General features: G+C 36.2%; 1 protein-coding gene across 1 annotated transcript in view; it reads left to right on the top strand.

Moving 5' to 3' along the window:
- Positions 1 to 21,785, top strand: part of HSF5 (heat shock transcription factor 5) — a 44,365-nt gene that overhangs the window by 3,560 nt on the left and 19,020 nt on the right. Inside the window, 4 exon segments of the mRNA XM_049637785.1 lie at positions 2,675 to 3,049; positions 14,758 to 14,855; positions 17,441 to 17,962; positions 20,472 to 20,649. Of these exon segments, the coding sequence (XP_049493742.1) occupies positions 2,675 to 3,049; positions 14,758 to 14,855; positions 17,441 to 17,962; positions 20,472 to 20,649 (1,173 nt within the window).

Raw genomic sequence — 21,785 nt, 5'->3', positions numbered from 1 at the left:
TTTTTTTTTTTTTTTTTTTTTTTTTTTTTTTTTTTTTTTTTTTTTTTACTATAGCATCCTCTGTTCTAGTACCTTTTTATCTAGATCCATTGAAATAGTTGTCTTGTTCACCTTTCAGGAATGTCCTTGATAAGAAATGTGAAAATCACATGTTTCTCCCTTTTTTTTTCTTTTGCTCCACTTTGTTATTTTGTTTTTAGTGGCAGTTTATTTTACAATATTTGTTAAAACTTTCTAAACTAAGTAACAAGTCTGAGTAATAGTAGAGAATCTGTTTTGGCCTGGGGATATCAAGCTCTCAAGAGGCAGACTTTTTTCCTGGGAATTGATTAGTTCAGAGCCATTTATATAAAAGGAATAAGACCTTTATGCACAGAAATGCATCCTGCCTTACATTTCTAAAATTCTGGATTTAAACTTTGTCAAATATATCTTGCAGATGTTCTGAAAACATACAGATGATATTCTGTGAAGTTAGTCAGAATAGAGCCCTATGAGGTAACCCTTAACAATAAATAAGAGCTGAATGTGTTTTAGTTCTTTATTTTTAAAAAACAAATGTAAAAGAATGCCCTTCTAATCCTATCAGTCTTCATATGCATCTAAAAACATCTAAAAGTATATGAATGTTTGGCCATCACTTTATCATGATAGAAGTAGATTTTATATTTTGATAAATCAAGGTAAAGAATTCTTTAATTAGCTGTTTAAGTTACTGACAATCTGAAAATTCATCAATATCTTAACCCTAAAGAAGGTGGAAGAAGGGTTAGCTATTTCACACTGTAGTGATATATAGTTTTAGCATGTGAAGCATCCAAGGAAGAATCAAGTGGTGGGTAGTTTTAGATCTCAGAAACACCTGTTGTGAAGAGCAAAAAATGTTTCTTTAGGTCTTAAAGGATTGTTTCTGGTAGTTCAAAGTGTGTATACATATGGAATTGCTAGTCCAGTACCATAAAAACTGTTTTTTTGTACTTTAAAGGAAAAAAAAGAAAAGCAGTTTTTAAGAGGTATGTATCATTTGAATACATTCAGTCTTCTGAATTAGACTTTTTTTCCCCCATTAGATTTAGGCTTCTTGATTTCCAGGTTACTTTAGAATTTGTGTGTATATATATGTGTGTATGTATTTGTTTTTGTCATTAATGCTTTATTTTTTTAATTTTTATTATTTTTTAAGAGTTTATATTAAGAAAATTGGCTTGAATCAGGCAGTGCCAAACCAGAAGTGGTTAGGAGTGCTCCTAGTGCTCTATTCTTTAGAGGAAATTAAACACCACAGAAATAGAATGAAAGATGTATAACATGTTGAATGGGTTTACAATTAAAATATTTGGAAAAGTAGGTATTTGAGTGCCATCTTTTACCATATAGTTTAATAGAGGAGTAGCACATGAATTAGACGTCCCCTCTGTTTTATAGATTAGTTTAATGGAACAAATTGAAAGGAATTTGTGAAGCACATAATTTAACATCCTCCCTGGGAAAATAAAGCTAGCTTTTTTCTTTTTTTAATTTTTATTTATTTACTTTGAGAGAGAGAGAGAACCACTGGGGGAGGGGCAGAGAAAGAGAGAAAGAGGGAGAGAGAATCCCATATGGGCTCTGCAGGTTCCATGCTCAGCTCAGAGCCCAATATGGGGCTTGATCCCATGACTGTGAGATCATGACCTGAGCTGAAATCAAGAGTCAGATGCTCAACCAACTGAGCCACCCAGGCACCCCAGGCTAGTTTTGTTTATTGTGTTCAAGAATCACAGTCTGAAAAATAAGTTCAGCCTGCAACATGTATATTTTCTTTTTTCCTCATTATATAGTAATGCCCTTTCTCTCTCTTCATCATCTCCACTTTTGAATTCCTTTCTACCTTACTAGATAGGAGAAAGCAAATATCAGAATCCCTGGGCTTGAGTATATGGATTTTTAACAAACTCTACAGGTGATTTCAGATGTAAATCAATGTTTGAGAGCTGCCGATACCTAGGATATCTAGGAAGGGACTCTACTGGGGATACTCTGAGGAAAAAAAGACTATGGAAAATAAATTTTTTTTTGATCATAGAAAATTTTTGATTAAGAAAGGAAGAAAAGAACTGAGTCAAAGTTTTCAAGCCTGACTTTTCTGCAAAGATGAGCTTTAAAAAAAATTGAAAAGGAGTAAAGAGCATTTTCTTTTTGGTTTGTGTTATAGTTCTTCTTTGATCCCCACTTATTTCTTTTATGTATATGGTTAAGTGTTTACTTCTGTGCATATTATTAAGGTTTCTCAATGATCTGAAAGACTGAGTGGAATTTCTAAAACTTCTACGAAGTAGCTTATAGATTGGAAAAATCTGGGTTAATCAACTAAGGTTAAAAAGGTAAGATGACTGAATCATCTATAAAAGTCTTTGAACATTGCATTTAATTTAACATTTGATTTAATATTGGAGTTTGGCTACTTTGTCTCTTACTAAGATTGAGAACCAAGCAAAAGTTTATTTGATTATTTTTTTAGCATTGTATGTGTAATCTTGTATTCTGGATTCTGAACTTGTTTTTACCAGAACTAAATTTCTGTTGTGTTAAACATGGCTGAGAATTGAACACATTCATGTTTTGTAACTTTTAGTTTACTACATCCAGTGGTACAATATAAAATTAGTAAACGCGCTCTTCCTCTTTTATGCAGGACCAGTGGCTGTAGGACAATTCCACCGGTCATTCCGGCGAGATAGTTTGTCTCCTTACTCCTACGTATCAACTTCATCCCACAACCATAGTACTTTCCCTCTGAAAGGTTTAGATCGGACCCTGATTCCTCCTAGAACATGGCAGAACTCCCTTGGAATGCATCCAGGACAAGTGGAAACGTCTCCCACTTTTTCAGATAAAGGGGTTCCATTTCCTGTACTGCAGAGGTTTCCGACTGAGGTTACCTATACCCTGCAGCCAAGCGCCACATCTGTACACGTTCAGCAAGGTCCTCAAACAATGGTCAGCTCCTCCCAAAAATACAGTAACTACACACCCTCAGCGCAGTACTCCCAAGCCTACTATCCAACAGGTATGAGAAATTCAAGTTCAGTGGCTTCTCTTAAAGTATTTTATAATGGGCATTTGTATTTCTAAATGCATTTCTGCATTCTTAAAAATAGTATGAATATGCACATAAGAAATGTCAAAGATTTCTCATCAGAACATATTTTTGAGCAATATATAAAATTTCATTGTGTTCTTAAAGATTGTGAACATTTTGTTGGTACAGAAAGATGTTATGTTTTTAGTGAAACTTTTATATCTTGGGTCCTAGTAATGAAATTAGGACATAACTACACTGGGACCTTGTTCCGACTCTGCTCTTGTTGCAGTATTTTGTTTCTTTAAAAAACATTTATATACATGTTATAGTTGACCCTTGAACAATGCAGGGTTGGGATGCTGACCCCCTGCAGTTGAAAATCTGTGTGTAACTTTTCATCCTCCCAAAACTTAACTACTAGTAACCTATTTTCACTGGAAGCCTTACCTAAGATAACATAAACTGTTGGTTAGCACATTTTTTGTATGTTATGTGTATTATGTACTATATTCTTATAACATAGTAAGAGAAAAGAAAATGTTAAGAAAATCGTAAGAGAAAATACATTTACAATACTGTACTGTATCAAAAATATCCAAAAATACCCACATAGTTCAAACTCATGTTATTCAAGGGTCAACTGTATATATTACATTTTTTAATGTTATAGGTGGGATTACCTCATAATGAAATCATTTTAGCATCTCAGTAATGAAGTTTAATAAAAGAGCATACTTTCTATCTCTTAAAACTAAATTATATTCTTCTAGTAAAAATGTGATGGTGTGGTTTGACAGGGCAGTCCCTGCAGTGTTATTCCCAGCCAACTAAGAACTGCAGAGTAGCAGAGAAGAGAACCTGACAGTGACAGCTGACCTAGAGCTCAACCAAGGGTATTGAAGACATACTGTAGATCTCAAGCCACTAATCAGGAATCCTTATGATAGTGACCATGTGTTGAGCTTCTTGGGGTAGGTGGGGAGAGTGTTTTTTTTGGGGGGGGGTACACTTTTGCAAGATAATAGCCTTACCTTTCCATTCAAATGTATTTTCTGTTTTGCAGGAACACCATATAATCGTGGTGTATATCATCATGTAAAGTGCTTTAATACTGAGTGACAAAAGGGGCAATAGACATATGACAAGGGTCAAGGCTTTCAGAAAAGACCAGAGAGAGAAGAAAGAGGGTATTCCTTTGCCCAATGAATTAAGGCTCTAGGAATATTAATTTTCTCAAATATGTAGATCTGGAAGCACCATTTCTGCCAGGCAGGAGGAAATCCAAAGCTAGAATAGGTGAAAAGAATGTAAATTAGGGGAATTAAATAATTTGTTGACTTTTAAAAGTTATAAATCTGTTAACTTCTGTTTGTAACAGTACTCACTATTTTCTAGCTGTATCACCCAACTGTATTCTTTTACTATCGGCTTATTGCATTCTACCTAAATATAGCAGTAAAAGAGATTGCTTGATTTTCCCAAAATATATAATATTTTGATATTAAAATAATAAAACAAGAATTTAAATTAGATTGGGTTTTGTATATTTTTAGAGCTGCTACTGTTTTGGTGGATGGAATTGAGAAGGAAAAGGCAAAGGAAGTATATGGATTAAGGATGACTTAGCACTTTTATTCATTTTGCCTATTAGGAATTTTTTTTAAATGTTTATTTTTGAGAGAGACAGAGCGCCCATGCGTGCACAAGCACGGGAGGGGCAGAGAGAGGGGGACAGAGGGTCTGAAGTGGGCTCTGCGCTGACAGCAGTGAGCCTGATGTGGGGCTCAAACTCACCAACCAAGAGATTATGACCTGAACTGAGAGATCATGACCTAATGCTCAACCGACTTAGCCACCCCAGTGCCCCTTGCCTATTAGAAATTTTAAAAAAGGTTGAAGCCTAGTATTTTTTCATATTTTCAGCTACTTCTTTGAAAAACAAAAAATAGATGACTAAATTCATGTTAGAAGTTTTATATCTTCTAGTGAATAGTTTAGTTCAACATTTTAATGAACAGATTAGGCATTACTATCTAAATTATAATTTCAGCTGTGTTCCATGCATACATACAATACATATGCATATAGAGAGAGACAGTCTGTGTCTTCTTTACACTTGTTTTACATTCTGTAGCCCATCAACTGGATAATACCCTTACCTCCCTTCCCTTTACCAGTAAGTGTTTCCTTTCCTAAACTCCATCCAAACCCCCTTCCTCAAACTACTAAAGACTCAGAAGCTGTTGGGGAGTTTAAATTCAGAAGGCCTGCAGCAAGAGAAATGTAGAAATGTACTTGGCTTTCCAATTTGGAATTTTGGAGGCATTTTCCTATGGACATATTAGATATGGTGGTTAGGTTCTATATTACTATTAGTCCTACACTTATGGTACAGGTGGTTATAATCTGGTCTAGGAGCCAAATTAACTTATATGATGTTGTTTCTATGGGAACATGTATTTCAAGTTCCAGACAATCTTCTCAGAAACACCTAGTTCTAAATTTTTTGAGAACCACTTAAGTATCATTTACCAGAAAACACTACAAATAGTTACTATTATTCATTCATTATAGAAATACTGTTTGTTAAATTATTATGATTTAGGATATGTTATTTAAAAAATATTTTATGTTAGCTTGGATGTAAAATTATAAGTTGAAAATTGTCAAATAAAGAAATAAACAGGTGAATAGATTAATTAATTGAAAATTATGTCCAAGAGTTCAAGGTAAGGGCTAGGAAACAGACATTAAAAGAACAGGTAAGTGCTGCTGATGTTTTGATAGTGTACAGTACATGTGAAATAGAATCTTGTGTTATCTGAATTTTTGTTTTGGGAACGTTGAAGTGACTATAAAGTTTCTGAGCTTCTGAAAATAAGTTTCATGATCTCATGATGATACTTACTACATAGACTAGGTCTATGCTATAATGTAATAAGCAAGTCTGCTTTGAACATTCTAAAGTACTATATAAATAAAAAGTTGTATTGTTGGGGTGCCTGGGTGGCTCAGTTGGTTGAGCATCAACTCTTGGTTTCAGGTCGGGTCATGATCTCAGAGTTCATGAGATTGAGCCCCGCATCAGGCTCTGTGCTGGCAAGGTGGGGACTGCCTGGGATTCTCTCTCCTTCAGCACCCCCCACCTCAAAAACACATAAATAAACTTAAAAAAAAAAAGGTTGTATTCGTAAGTAAAAGAGACTTACTATGGAAAAGAAAGTGCCATAAAAATACTGTAGAAGTATTTGACTCCTCCAAATTTTAGGTGAAGGAGGCAAAAAGTAGTGAGCAACTTAACCAGTAGTTAATGAGTACCTGTTTATGAAGAGCATTACAAATGACTTAACCAAAGTTAAATAGAATATCATTCTCAGAGGCAGGATAATGATCATTTTCAAACTCAGCTCTTGAAATAATAATGAAGTAACTAATTTTGGAATAATGGTCATACTTGAATCTTTTTGAAGTGAACTATATGATTTGAAGTTTGGATCAAATTTTAGTAAGCAGCAACAGCTGACTTCATTTAAAAATTCTATTGATAATAGAGGCTCCTGGGTTGGCTCAGTTGGTTGAGCATCCAACTTGGGCTCAGGTCATGATTTCCGGGTTTGTGGGTTTGAGCCCCACGCCAGGCTCTGTGCTGACAGCTCAGAGCCTGGAGCCTGCTTCAGATTCTTTCTCTCTCTCTGTGTCTTCCTCTCTCCCTGTGTCTTCCTCTCTCTCTGCCCTCCCCCTCTCACACTCTGTCTGTGTCTCTGTCTCTCAAGAAAATAAATAAACATTAAAAATTTTTAAAAATTATATTGTTAATAAACTTGAATCTGGTCTTCAAATATTATAGTCTGTAAAGTTTGAATTTTGTAGTATTTTATAAATTAATTTCTTTAGTAAAGCCAAACATTGAGACTAGAACATTGCTGTCCAACTGACTCAGAATGACTCATCTGAATCATTTCTTACATTTGTCATTCCTCTCTTGAAGTGCTTATTTTCTTTGCCTAGTTGATGACATTTTTTCCACTCTTATCATCACTTCAAAGACAAAATGTTGTAGATCCAGTATTGATTGACTCTTTTTAGTCTTGTCCTATCTTAGATTCATTTCTTTCTTTTGATATTATTTTCGTAGCATGCTACTGTAATTTAATTTCCTTTTTAAAAAAGTTTTTATTTACTTATTTTGAGAGACAGAGAGAAAAAAAGTGTGAGTGGGAAAGGGGCAGAGAGAGAGGAGAGAGAGAGAGAATGCCAAGCAGGTTCCACACTGAACTGTCAGCAGGGAGCCCAACTTGGGGCTTGAACTCATGAAGTGCAAGATCATAATCTGAGCAGAAGTCAGATGCTTAACCTGCTGAGCCACCCAGGTGCCCCAGTTTCCCTTTTGTATACAAAACTTTTAGACCTTTTTATTTTTTATTTTATATTTTTAATTAAAAAAATTTTTTAATGTTTATTTTTGAGAGAGACAGAAACAGAGCAGATTTGGGGGAGGGGCAGAAAGGTGTGGGGGAGACACAGAATCCAAAGCAGGCTCCAGGCCCAGAGCTGTCAGCACAAAGAGCCTGACATGGGGCTCGAACTCATGAGCTGTGAGATCATGACCTGAGCCAAAGTTGGACACTTAACTGACAGAGCCACCCAGGTGCCCCATATATTTTTAATTTTTTTAAAGCAAGCTCTACACCCAGTGTGGGGCTTGAACTCATGATCCTGAGATCAAGGGTCATGTACGTGCTTCACCGGCCAAGCCAGCCAGGTGCCCCTAGATCTTTTTATTGTATTAATTCTCTACATATCTGAACATACATAATAATATTGATTGATTGATTGATTGATTGATTCATCCATCCATTCATTCATTCATTCATTTTTAAGTAGGCTCCACGCTCATCTCAATGTGGGCTTGAACTCATGACACTGAGATCAAGAGTCACATGCTCCACTGACTGAATCAGCCAGGTGCCCACAAAATATTCATATTTATCTAGAGGCCTATATTGAGGAATGTTTTCCTTTAACTAATGTTATAATGCTGAATTGACCCAAAGTCAGTTTTGCATTGTTTTTAAAGTTAAGTTTTAAACTTAAAGCAGTGATGAGCAATTTGTAGCTGCCCTTCACCTCATTTCTTTTCTTTATTTTTGAGGGAGAGAGGAAGACACAGAATCTGAGTCAGGCTCCAGGCTCTGAGCTGTCAGCACAGAGCCCTATGTGGGGCTCAAACTCACGAACTGGGAGATCATGACCTCATAACCGATGAGCCACCCAGGCGCCCCAAAAGAATAAAATATTTTAAAAGCTATCTTTCAAAAGACCCTACATATTAACATCTTAAAGGTTAAATACAGTCATTTGTAAGAATATACAACTTCCTCTGCAAGGTGCCTATGATATTTTATTTTTTATTGAAAAAATAAATATTGTATCATTTTTTTTTTGAATTGAATCTTGGGCAAAAAGAATTGCTTATTATTGTTTTAAAGTATATTTAAATTCTAAAGAATTTATTTTTTCTATTCTATATAATGTACATGACAAATATAGAACTGAAGTTATAAGAGCTTTCCAATGCTCTTATTCTTGTGGTCAGGCAGCCTTTATTGTCCGTTTCTTTGAAAAGGTTTGATTTTCTTCTTATGGAAAGAGGAAGTTCTCTTTAGCTGCCAGAAGAAACTAAGCAAAAGCACAATTATACTTGTCTTTCTTTTTATTGAGGTAAAATGTAAATAATGTAGAATTTACCATTTTAAACATTTTTAAGTCTACAGTTTTGTGGCATTAAATACAATCACATTGTTATACTAGCATTATCACCTTCCATCTCCAGGACTTTTTCATCTTCTCCAGCTGAGACTCCATACTGTTAAACACTAATATCATATTCCCTTCTTCCTCTAGCTCCTGGCAACCACCATTCTACTTTCTGTCTATGAACTTGACAACTCTCTGACACTCATCTAAGAAGAATCATACAGTGGTGCCTGGGTGGCTCAGTCAGTTGAGCATCTGACTCTTGATTTCAGCTCATGTCATGATCCCAGGGTAATGGGATCGATCCCCACGTCTGGCTCCACACTCAGCGTGGAGAGACTTAAGATTCTCTCTCTTCCTCTGCCCCTCTCCCCCAGTTTTGTGCTCTCCCCTTCCTAAAAAAGAAAAATAATTAAAAAAAAAAGAATCATACAATATTTGCCCTTTTGAGATTGGCTTATTTCACTAAGCATACTGTTTTCAAGATTCATCGATATTTTTACATGGGCCAAAATTTCCTTATTTAAAAAATTTTTTTTAATGTTTACTTATTTTTGAGAGAGAGAGAGAGACGGAGTGTGAGCAGGGGCAGGGGAGGGGCAGAGAGAGAGGGAGAGACACAGAACTCGAAGTGGGCTCCAGGCTCCATGCTGGACTGAGCCACCCAGGCATCCCTAAAATTTCCTGATTTTTAAATGCTGAATAATTTTCCGTTGTATGTATATACCACATTTTGTTTATCCATTGATCTGTTGGTAGACATTGGGTTGCTTCCACTTTTTGGCTATTGTGAACAATACTGCTGTGAATATGGGTGCACAAATATTAGTTTGAGTGCCTGCTTTCACTTTTTTTGGGTATATTCCCAGAAGACCTTTACCTTACTATAAATGAGGAAGTGTTGGGGTCCTAGATATATAGTAACTTATCTTGAAACTAAATTTACTATTAGGATGTTTTTCCTGCTGAGCATTTATATTGAGAATTTTCTCACTGCTGACACTACTATTCTGGAGTAGATTCAAGTCCAAAACATTTTAATTATATATTTGAATAACCTCCATAGGATAAACAAGTATGAACTTGTTTTCCTTACCTTTAGTAGGAGTGAAAATTTTTACTTTTGGATAATTTTTAGTAATCCTGAATTTTTCTAATTACCAGAATTCTTTTAAAAATGTCATTAACTATTATATTTATATCTGAAATAGAATTCTTTTTTTTTTTTAAGTTTTATTATTTATTTTGGGAGAGAGAGAGAGAGAGAGAGAGAATCCCAAGTAGGCTCTGCATTGGAAGTAAGGAACCCGACGTGGGGCTCAATCTCATGAACCATGAGATCGTGAGTGGGAAGCTTAACCAACTGAGCCACCCAGGCACCCCTGAAATAGAATTCTGTCCATTATTTCCAGTTTTATATTCTACATGCAATTTAATACCTTAAGTGAACAATGCCTTCAGGAAGATAGTGGATGTTCTTTATGCAGATGAATGTACCTTAGGACATAGTGATAAATTCAGTTTTATAAATGTCAGTGCTTTCACAATGCTTTCATAATACACACTAGGTTAATTTTTCATGTACTAAGCACACAGTTGCTGTTCTATAGCTAAGTTTTTCATATTCTGTAAGCTAACTAGTATCTTACTTTGTTCTATTTTGTTGATTATACAAAATGGGATTGCACTGGTAAGGAAATAGCCATTGAGGAATCTTTTTGGATTATCTATTCATGTTCCCCTTTTCTTCATGCAGGTAACTTTCTACTTTCCATTTGTTGCTGGACACTTAAAAGGATAGTATCCATTTTGCTGTTTCCTTAGATAATAAATCAGCTATCAACTATATACTAATATATTCTCTATTGTATATTTTACTTTATTTATCCAATAAATTTTACTATTATTATTTTTAATGTTTATTCATTTTTGAGAGAGAGACACACAGTGTGAGTGGGGAGGGGCAGAGAGAGAGGGAGACACAGAACTCGAAGCAGGCTCCAGGCTCTGAGCTGTCTGCTCAGATGTGGGGCTTGAACTCATGAACTATGAAATCATTACTTGAGCTGAAGTTGGACACTCAACCAACTGAGCCACCCAGGTGCTCCTTATTATTATCATTTTTAATGTTTTTAATTTTGAGAGGGAGAGCATGTGTGCATTCAGGGGAAGGACAGAGAGACAGGGGGACAGAGGATCTGAAGCAGGCTCTGTGCTGACATCAGACAGCCTGAGGAGGGGCTTGAACTCACAAACCAGAGATTAGGACCTGAGCTGAAGTCGGACACTTAACTGACTCAGCCACCCAGGAGCCCCCAAGAGATTTATTTTAATGTACACTTTAACAACTATTCAAAATATGTAAGCAATGGAATCAGAGCAGTATTAGCAAAGTAAACCTAATACCTTTCATTGTTTTATTTGTAATGAAAACACTATTTTATGGTACCCTGAAGGGTAAATACTGCAGCTCCTGACTGAGTGTTTTCCTGCCACTAGGGGGCTAGGTTTTCCTTAGCTGTTAAAACTCTAGAAAAAAGTCCCACTTTTTTTTCAGAGTTTTGGCAAACCCTACAGATGCTTCCTTGGTGTTTTCCTTTTGGATTTAAGTTATTTCCCAGGATGTTTGAAAGCATAAATATCCTGGGAAATCAAATTCAAATCCATAACATTGAAATTATATACTTGAATAATCTTCAAAGGTTAAAGTGTAAGAACCTGTTTGCCTAACCTATATTGGAAGTGATAAGAATATGAATTTTATATGGCCATCTTAGTCATGTCTGGCTTTTTATTTTTTTTTATTTTATTTTATTTTATTTTTTTTTTCAACGTTTTTTATTTATTTTTGGGACAGAGAGAGACAGAGTATGAACGGGGGAGGGGCAGAGAGAGAGGGAGACACAGAATCGGAAACAGGCCCCAGGCTCCGAGCCATCAGCCCAGAGCCTGACGCGGGGCTCGAACTCGCGGACCGCGAGATCGTGACCTGGCTGAAGTCGGACGCTTAACCGACTGCGCCACCCAGGCGCCCCATGTCTGGCTTTTTAAATCACTGGAACTGTTAAAATGATGTAATTCAGAAAACATCAACCCTTACATGTGTACTAGAACTAGAATTCTGTCCATTATTTCAGGTTTTTCCTTCCATGTGCAAGATTTAATGGCTTAAACTGCATAAGATACTAGAAAATATTTATTTTTAGCATACCTTTATGAACTTCTGACATTTAAAATTTTTTTTCATGTTTATTATTTTGAGGGGGAGGAAGGGCAGAGAGAGAGGGAGACACAGAAACCAAAACAGGCTCCAGGCTCTGAGCTGTCAGCACAGAGTCCTACATGGAGCTTGAACTCATGGACTGTGAGATCATGTCCTGAGCCAAGGTCGAACACTTAACCAACTGAGCCACCCAGGTACCCCCGAACTTCTGACATTTTAAAAATCAGTAGTCAATAATAGATAAGTTGGGAAACATTGCAATGAATTTTTATAACACTTAGGCTGATTTACTTTCAAAGATTATAGAATAAGTTTTTTTTAAGTAATTTTATTAGCATATACAAAATATGAAAAATGTGGACATAAAAGTAGAAAGCTGCCATCTTATAACAAAGACAAAAACATTCATCAAATGGAGTTCTAGTAAAATTAAAGTGTTACATTTTAGGAAGAAGAAAAGATTTGGGAAGTATTGTGGTACACTAAAGAGCATGTGGGGGCACCTGGGTGGCTCAGTTGGTTAAGAGTCCAACTCTTCATTTTGGCTCAGGTCTTGATCTCATGGTTGTGGGACTGGTGCTGGGTGTGGAACCTGCTTGGGATTCTCTCTCTCTACCTCTCCCTCTGCCCCTCCCCTGCTCTCACACTCTCTCTCTCTCTCAAAAAAAAAAAAAAAAAAAAAGAAAAGAAAAAGAAAAAAGAAAAAAAAGCTTGGGCTTTGGAGTTTGATGCTGACCCTGTCAATATCAGCTTTGTGACTTTCAGCAAATTATTTAACATCTCTGAGCTTTAGTTTCCTTATTTTTGTAAAGTAATGTTAATACCTCATTCAATTGTTGTTTGGATTAAATGAAGCAATATATGTAAAGCACCTACTACTGTGCCTGGAACATGGTAGGCGCTCAATAAATGTCATCCTCTGTTTAATCCAAAGATGTGATGTGTTATAACTGATTCTCATTCATTCTGGAGAGTCTCTCTCTGGAAAAGAGGAAACTCAACCTATTATTAAGACTGCATCTGCCTGGGTGGCTCAGTCGGTTGAGCGTCCAGCTTCAGCTCAGGTCACAATCTCGCGGTCCGTGAGTTCGAGGCCCGCATCGGGCTCTGGGCTGATGGCTCAGAGCCTGGAGCCTGCTTCCGATTCTGTGTCTTCCTCTCTCTCTGCCCCTCCCCCGTTCATGCTCTGTCTCTCTCTGTCTCAAAAATAAATAAACGTTAAAAAAAAATTAAAAGAAAAAAGACTGCATCTGTGGGGCACCTGGGTGGCTCAGTTGGTTAAGCATCCAACTTTTTGGCTCAGGTCATGATCTCACGGTTCATGGGTTTGAACCCCATATCGGGGTCTGTGCTGACATCTCAGAGCCTGGAGCCTGCTTCAGGTTCTGTGTCCCCTCTCTCTCTGCCCCTCCCTCACTCACACTCTGTCTCTCTCTCAAAAATAAATAAACATTTAAAAAAAGAAAAAAGAAAGACTGCATCTGTAAGTGTAACTATCCCAATACAAAGAGTTCAATCTTTTTATGGTATCCTAACTGTAAAGAGAAAACTAGGAAAACCTACTTTTTTAGTTAAAATAATGGCATTAGCTATTTATTTTTTGATTGCTTACTGTATTCCAGTACTATTCTAAGTGCTTTATGCCTATTAGCTCATTCATTCCTCACAAGAAACATACTACGGTATGTACTATTATTACCCCCATTTTAATAAGATGCAGAAACTGAGGCCCAAAGAGATTAACCTTGCTCAAGTTTATGTAGCAATTAAGATTTTGGTCTTGGATCCAAATTCTTAGTAATTTCTTTAAGTGGTTAAAACATGTTTGCCTGGATTTTACTGGATGCGTTATATAATGGTAAGAACATTTGGACACTATTTCACTTATTTTATCCTTAAAATCACACCCTCCTCCAAATGTTTGTTACTATTAAAATATTTGAAACAATTATTTTGGAATTCCAAACATGTTCTGATATTTTCAGTAAAATGAAATTTTTTTTAATGTTTATTTTTGAGAGAGACAGAAACAGAGCTTGAATGGGGGAGAGGCAGAGAGAGAGGGAGACAGAATCTGAAGCATGTTGCAGGCTCCGAGCTGTCAGCACAGAGCCCGATGCAGGGCTCGAATCCACGGACGGTGAGATCATGACCTGAGCCAAAGTCAGATGCCCAACCAACTGAGCCACCCAGGCACCCCTTCAGCAAAATGAAATTACATTCAATAAGAATAAATATTTGGTTAGAAAGGTGACAAAATGTTTAGGTGCCAGAGAAATCATTTAGAAAAGTAGACATGACCCTTTAAAATGACTTAAAAAAATTTTTTTAAGTTTGTTTATTTTAAGAGAGCGAGTACAAGCAGGGGAGGGTCAGAGAGAAGGAGAGACAGAATCCCAAGCAGGCCCTGCATCATCAGCACCAAGCCTGATGCTGGGCTTGAACTCATGAACCATGAGATCATGACCTGAGCCAAGATTAAGAGTCAGACGCTTAGCTGCACCACCCAGGCGCCCCTAAAATGACTTTTTAAATTGGTTAATTACCATGTTGTTGTCAACAAATAATAGCACCTGATTGTACTAAATCTAATTTTATTGCATCCCCAAAGGAAAACGTTTGGAATTTTTCTTTCCAAGTTGAAAGGGGAGTGCTTTAAATGCTACACAGGTTAACTTGGTTGATGCCTCTTTTCTGTTTGAATTTGTCCCAGCTGTACTACAGTGCTGCTCTCCTTCTACCCACATGGACGCTCTAAGTAGTTGTGTGACTCCCACTGCCTCTTCCTATGCACACTGCAACTACTTCCAGGTAATATTCTTGGAACAATGGACACACTCTGTACTTCACGTGTAATACGATTGACCTTGCACAGTTTTAAAGCGTAATTTTATCTGAACGAGTAGCCAGAGGTAAGCTGTGGATTATGGCTTCAGTTTTCTCAATTCTAAAAAAAGGGAGTTGATATGAATGGTGTCTGAGGATTCTTCTAGGCCTGCACTGTCCAAAACAGTAGGCACTAGCTACATGTGGCTGTTTAAATTTAAATTAATTAAAACTAAATAAAATCTACAATTCATTTCTAGTGCTCAAAGTCTCATGGCCAGTGGCTACCAAATTGTACAGCAGAGATAGCATTTTCATCATTGCTGAAAATTAGTTTGAACATTGCTGTTCTAGGCTCTTCTATGGTAAAATGAATACCAGGTAAATTTTAAAAGTGTATGTCACTATTAACAGATTCTTCCAAGATAGTACAGATAATTACTTTTTTTTTAATGAGAAAGGAAAAATGAAATAAAAAATGAGAAATTTAAGTGGTGATCCCCTTTTGCCCCCATATTGTACACACTATATTTTAATTATTTTCTGATTATTTATTGTTAAGCAATTGCATTGATTTAAGTGTTTTAGACTGCTATTTCTAGGATAAGCTAAGTTCCATGCTTTGTCTTTTTATGCTATAATTGCTTAAAGATTGGAATTACGTGTTTGCCTTTGATATCATCCAGTTGAGGTAGCTTCTGTGTTAACTGACTGAGCCACCCAGGCACCCCTATAGCTTCTGTTTTAAATGCTTATTTATTTTTGAGACAGAGAGAGAGAGAGAGAGCGCATGTATGTGTGCACAAGCGGGAGAGGGGCAGAGAGAGAGGGAGACACAGAAACTGAAGCAGGCTCCAGGGACCGAGCTGTCAGTGCAGAGCCTGACATGAGGCTCGATGCGGGGCTTGAACCCACGAACTGTGAGATCATGATCTGAGCTGAAGTCAGATGCTTAATCGACTGAGCCACCCAGGCGTCCCTGAGATAGCTTCTGTTTTTAAGAGAATATCTTACTAGTGGCATTCCAGTATGTAAAGGAACATTACTTTTTTGTGTTTTTTTTTTTTTTTTGACAAAGCTACGTAGGAAGTCAGATTGTTGTTCAAAGAGTATAGAATCAGATCAGATGGACTTAGTTGGATATTTTTAAAGGCAGGTACCATCGGGCATGATAGTTCAGTCTGTTCATCTTCACTAGAGGGACATATCTGTCCCACAAATTAGATGTTTTTGTTTGTGGATCCAGATGCTCTCTCCCTTGGATCATGCTGGAGATTCTCTGACAGTATTTATGTCTTGATTATGTTTATGTTTTAAATAAATTTTTAAAAATATCTTTAGAAGACCTTTTCTTACTACAAAGACAATACATGTTACAGGAAAATAAAGATAGGTAGACATAAAATTTTTTAAATGGAAAAAAGAACGTGTTTTAGGTGTCATTCTGGAATTAAAGGATTTGGTTGGATTGCAGATATTGGTGAGAGTGTGCATGCATGGTCAGGATAGCATAATGGTTAGGAGCAAGAGCTCTTGAGCTAGGCAACCTATGTTTGAAACTTGGATATGTCAGTTATTTCATTGTGACTTTGGGTAAATTACAGAGTTTCTCTGAACTTCAATTTCATCATTTGGAAATGGAGATGATCACATTTTATAGACCTCTTAAGAGGAATACTGTATATGAAGTACTTTGCATGTGCTTGGCACATAGTAAGAACTCAATAAATGGTGCTATTGGCTACAGTAAAGTGGCTTGATGCTTACACCATTTAAATTTACATTATTTGGCATTAATGTCCTTTGAATAATTGACACAGTCTTTGTAGTGTGTTTGGCAATATCAACCCATTACATGTTTTATTTAGTTGTTACTCTTTAGTATTTACGTTCATAGCTTGAGATTATTTATCACTAAACATGTAATTGTATGTCTACTCTGTGCAAAGTACTAGGTATAAGAGAATGCATCTTAAAGGTATAAAGGATACATCTAAAAGTGACAGCTATTTTTAATCTATTGTTTTATTATTAAAAATAAACAGTCTCAGGAACCAAAGGACATTCGATATTCCATCCATTTTTTCCCAGATCATTTGGAACAGAATATCAGTACCTCCCCCTGAATGTATAGAAGCATTGGTGGACTTGTGAGCATCCTGTGTTTGAAATTTCACTACTACATTCCTAAAACAGTATATGATAGATATAAGTGATGTTTTTGTCTGTCAACTTTTATGGAAGAATTTGGTATATAGACATTTTATCAGCAAATAGGTATTTGAGTACTATAGCTTTTTGATTTTGTATACTTTAACACTGAAAATTATTGGTCCTTTCCAGTATTGAACTTGGCATAGTGGTTGACATCTATTAGTTGCTAAGTAAATGTTAACAATAGAATTGCAGCTACCATTGCTGAAAAGTTGATTGGTGTTCATGTTGTTTCAGTGAGCTTTAGTTAAATTTAATCTATTTGTTTAACACTTATGAGCCTAAACACTGTTGCTTTCCTCCTTAATCTCATATTCAATTTTCTATCCAAACAGTCCTATTTTCTCTTTTCCCAGAATCCTCCAATGCAATCCTCCTATCCAGTTGAATTTCTGCCTTCTAATTGGCCTTGCAGTACTACTGATGAAAATAAAAAGACAGAAGTAAACCTAGAGGCTGTTTTTCAGATAGTAGATGAATTGCATTCCTCCCCTAAATTGGAGATGGTGAAGGTGGAGCCTGTTGAGAATCAGTGCCCAACATCTCAGTCTAACAGAGGCCAGCATATCGTAGCTAATTCAAACAACAGCAATCCATCTTCCACAAGTCAGGCTAGCCAGCTGGAGCCACTTACTCCTGTAGGCTCAGACATTACATCTTTTGTAGTTGGAACAGAACAAGCAATTACCTGCTCTCTACCACAGTCACCTGAGTACATCTATACCATCCACACAGCTCAGCCTGTTGAAAATACTACAGTGCAGGAATCTGCAGCCATCCAACAAGCTCATGTCAAACTGAAGGAGCAGCTAAGTCATAATCCATCTCCATCTTCAGTAGTATTTGTGCAAGAAGGGCTACCATTCAGCACACACCAGGTAAGGGGGCAAAGAAAAAATCCTAATAAAGCTCAAAGTACCTAGTGCTTCTTGCTATAAACTGGTCTAGTGGAGAGTTTGTGCACCTTTAATTTGGGTTTAATACTGGTTCATTATGCTTTCCAGAAGGATCATGTCCCAGTGATTCTGCACAAAAAATTCAGAAGTAACCTTAAGCCCCAGACGTGTTCTTACTATGTTATGGTCTGAAGTCAGCCTCTAGAGAGGCAGTCTGAGCATTGTGGTATAAAACTTACTTTCATGTTAAAAGCATCCCTTGGGTTTTGCTTCCTATCTTAATTTGAATGGACAAGGTGTGCCTGGCTGATTCAAATCCACTACTCAGAAGGGATGGTTTATCTGACAGATAGTATCAGGACTTTCCAAGCTATTTGTAGCCTGGGGGTAAAGAGATGGTTAGAAGTCTGTTCATAGTTTCTTACAGCATTATTGAATTCTTATTTCACTTGTGAGCATACTGTGTTTGAATTTCCTTACTAATATCTACATTCTTAAAGCAGAATTCTGACTAGTTTGAGAGACATATTCTGAAGGTAGAAGCTAATTCCTTTATTGTTTATGACCAGAAAATGAATAAAGTTGATTCTAAATAAAAGCACATCTAAATTACAGTCACTTTTTGTGAATTAAGTATTTTTCCTACTTTAAATTTTTTTTCTTGATCTTAGCCTGATATATATTTTTAAATTTTTTTTTTCTTTAATGGGACTGAAAATATTGTCACTGTTAGATTCCCAAGATAACTTTTAGATAGTTGTGTTTTGTTTTTGTTTTTTAATTAAAAAAAAGTTTTTTATTTTGTTTATTTGTTTATTTTGTTTATTTTGTGTATTTTTGTTTTGTTTATTTATGTTTCTTTATTTTTGAGAGAAAGAGAGAGTGCAAGCAGGCGAGGGGCAGAGAGAGGGAGACACAGAATCTGAAGCAGGCTCCAGGCTCTGAGCTGTCAGTGCAGAGCCCAACATGGGGCTCAAACTCACGGACAGCGAGATCATGACTTGAGCAGAAGTCGGATGCGACTGAGCCACCGAAGTACCTGATAGTTGTTTTTTAATGCATTCTTTTTTAGCTCTAATTTTGGATCCAAAGTCTTAACGTATCTATCAACTCATTGTCCTTTTTGAGTCCAGCTGTGGAAATCCAGTATATCATGTGTTAAAATAATATTATAAATTCAGTAGATCAAAGATAGGCCCATTGTGTTTCAAATGTGTTGTGGAAAGAACATAAAATTTGTCTTTGTTCCTTCATAGTTCACATCCAAAATATTATATTTCATACCTTAAAATTGCATTTATAAAGTTACTTTCTCTTTAAAAAATATATTTGAACAACAGCTGTTAAAAGTTGTGTTTTTAACTTTTAGCTTTATTTCATTATATAGTTTCATTTAAAAAAAATTTTTAATGGGGCACCTGGGTGGCTCAGTCGGTTAAGCGTCCGACTTCGCTCAGGTCATGATCTCACGGTCCGTGAGTTCGAGCCCCGCGTCGGGCCCTGTGCTGACAGCTCGGAGCCTGTAGCCTGTTTCAGATTCTGTGTCTCCCTCTCTCTGACCCTCCCCCGTTCATGCTCTGTCTCTCTCTGTCTCAAAAATCAATAAACGTTAAAAAAAAAAATTTTTTTTTTAATGTTTATTTTTGAGAGAGACAGAGTGTGAGCGGGGGAGGGGCAGAGAGAGAGAAAAAGACAGAATCTGAAGAGGCTCCAGGCTCTGAGCCATCAGCACAGAGCCCGACGCGGGGCTCGAACTCACAAGCTGTGAGATCATGACCTGAGCCGAAGTCGGATGCTCAACTGACTGAGCCACCCAGGTGCCCCATATAGTTTTATTTAAAATAAATTCATAAAGAAATAAGAATATTTCAGAAGTTGGTCATCTTTATGAAAGGATTTGACATTCCAAAGAAAACTTAGGAACTCTAAGAAAGAAACTCCTATCTCATAAGCAGAACAGATCTAGATTTTGTAGGGGTTGAAGCTTATACAATTTTGAGAGCTTCTCTAAGACAAAGAATACAAAATTAGTAGAATAAAGTGTCCTCAGCTCCACTGACATTATCCAACAGGATTATGCCTATGACCATCTCAATGTTACCAATGGGGGTGGAAATCTGATGGAAGAGATACTAGAGTGGAAAAAGATAGTGGTCTTAACCAGTTGTAAATTTGTGTGTGTGTGTGAATTGTACCAAAAAAAAAAAAAAAAATCAACAAGCTTCATGGTTAATCTTCCTCTGATCATAAGTAAATGTTTTAACTCCATATACATTTCAGTGGTTTGTGTATAGGGAAATAGATATCTTACAAATGAATATTCAGATTAGCTCAACAAAATTAAACATGGTATCATTCATAAGAATGAAAAGCCTTTACAAACATGTTTGTTGTATCATGTGTCAATAATAGAACTCCTCTGATAAAATATCTTAACTTTTAGTAGATATTTGAGGGAAATTCATAATAATTAGTGGGTTTAATATTTTAGGTGGATGCCAGTATAAAATGCCAGACCAATCCACCTGAGAATATCTTGCCTTCAGAACAGATGGGATTCCTCATTTCAGAAATGGGCCCTGCTAGCAAGCCTAGTAAAGACACAGGTTTATCCACTCCAGCCAGATACAGAGAGCGAAGAAGCAACTCGCAGCAAGGAAAGTCCCCTGGTAAGGATTACTGTGCTCAGAATACTAGAATTAGAACCATGGTGTAAAATAAATGTATGAATGACAGGTTTTTTTTCTGAGCCTTCATTTTTTTTATTCATAATTGTATGATACTTATCACATTGCTTTTTTACATAACTGTAATTTTAACTCTATATGTTTTCTTAATTGTCCTTATAAAGTATGTAAAAGTTATTTTCCTAATATTGCATGTAAAAATTTGAGCTTTCAAAGAGCTAGAACATATTAAGTAAAAACACAGGAATTTGGGTTATTTAACTTGGAGAAGGCAAAGATGAAGGGTGATTTAATCACTGCTTCAGATAGATGCCAAAGACTTTGTAATTATTGATGTACTTGTTCTCTTATTAGCAGACTGTAGGATAAGAGGGAATATACTTAAAATTGTAGCAGTAAAGAATTAGATAGTCATTAATAACATTATCCTGAACACATTATGATAATAGTATCAAGAGTGGCTTTTGCAGTGGCATTGTTTTTCCTGTAATTTATAGGAACCCAAAATTAATGATTGTTTTAGGCACATAGAGTTGGTTCTATTGTTTGTAAGGCAATTGGACAAAACCATTTTTTAAGAAAATAGTAACATCTAATAAGACATGTTTCTTTATGTGATTCAAAAACAAGTCATCAGAGTCTTCAATGGCCAGCTTTAATATTCTCAAATTGTATGCATGTCAGAGGCATGCAATCCAGGTAGAATTAATCAGGTCAGACAATCATTTTAGCCATAAAAAATTAAAAAAATATTGAGAAATTATTTGAGAATTTCTCCAAAAAGTAAACTAATAGTGATATGGTCAAGATCTTGCTCAGACTCATAGGGTTCTTTCTGCAAAACACCTTTTAGGCAAAGAACTATCCTGATCACTACTCTTATTCATTGGACTTAGCTTGTACAGTCACTTTTAGTTGAATATATATGGTCCAATCCATGATAAAAGATTAAGAGATTAAGATTCCTTACCACTAGAGATGTTTAAAACAATGGCATAGACTTTGAAGGTGATTTAGAAAAGGACAGGAACTAATATTTGTGCATACCCATTTTTAATGCCATAACCAAACTTAATGAAAGTGGTATTGTCATCATTTTGAAGATTGGGAAGTTTAGG

Source organism: Panthera uncia, chromosome E1, assembly GCF_023721935.1.
Source record: "Panthera uncia isolate 11264 chromosome E1, Puncia_PCG_1.0, whole genome shotgun sequence".
Classification (NCBI taxonomy): Eukaryota; Metazoa; Chordata; class Mammalia; order Carnivora; family Felidae; genus Panthera; species Panthera uncia.
The sequence above is the reverse complement of the archived record's forward strand: the minus strand, read 5'-3'. Positions and strand labels throughout refer to the sequence as shown.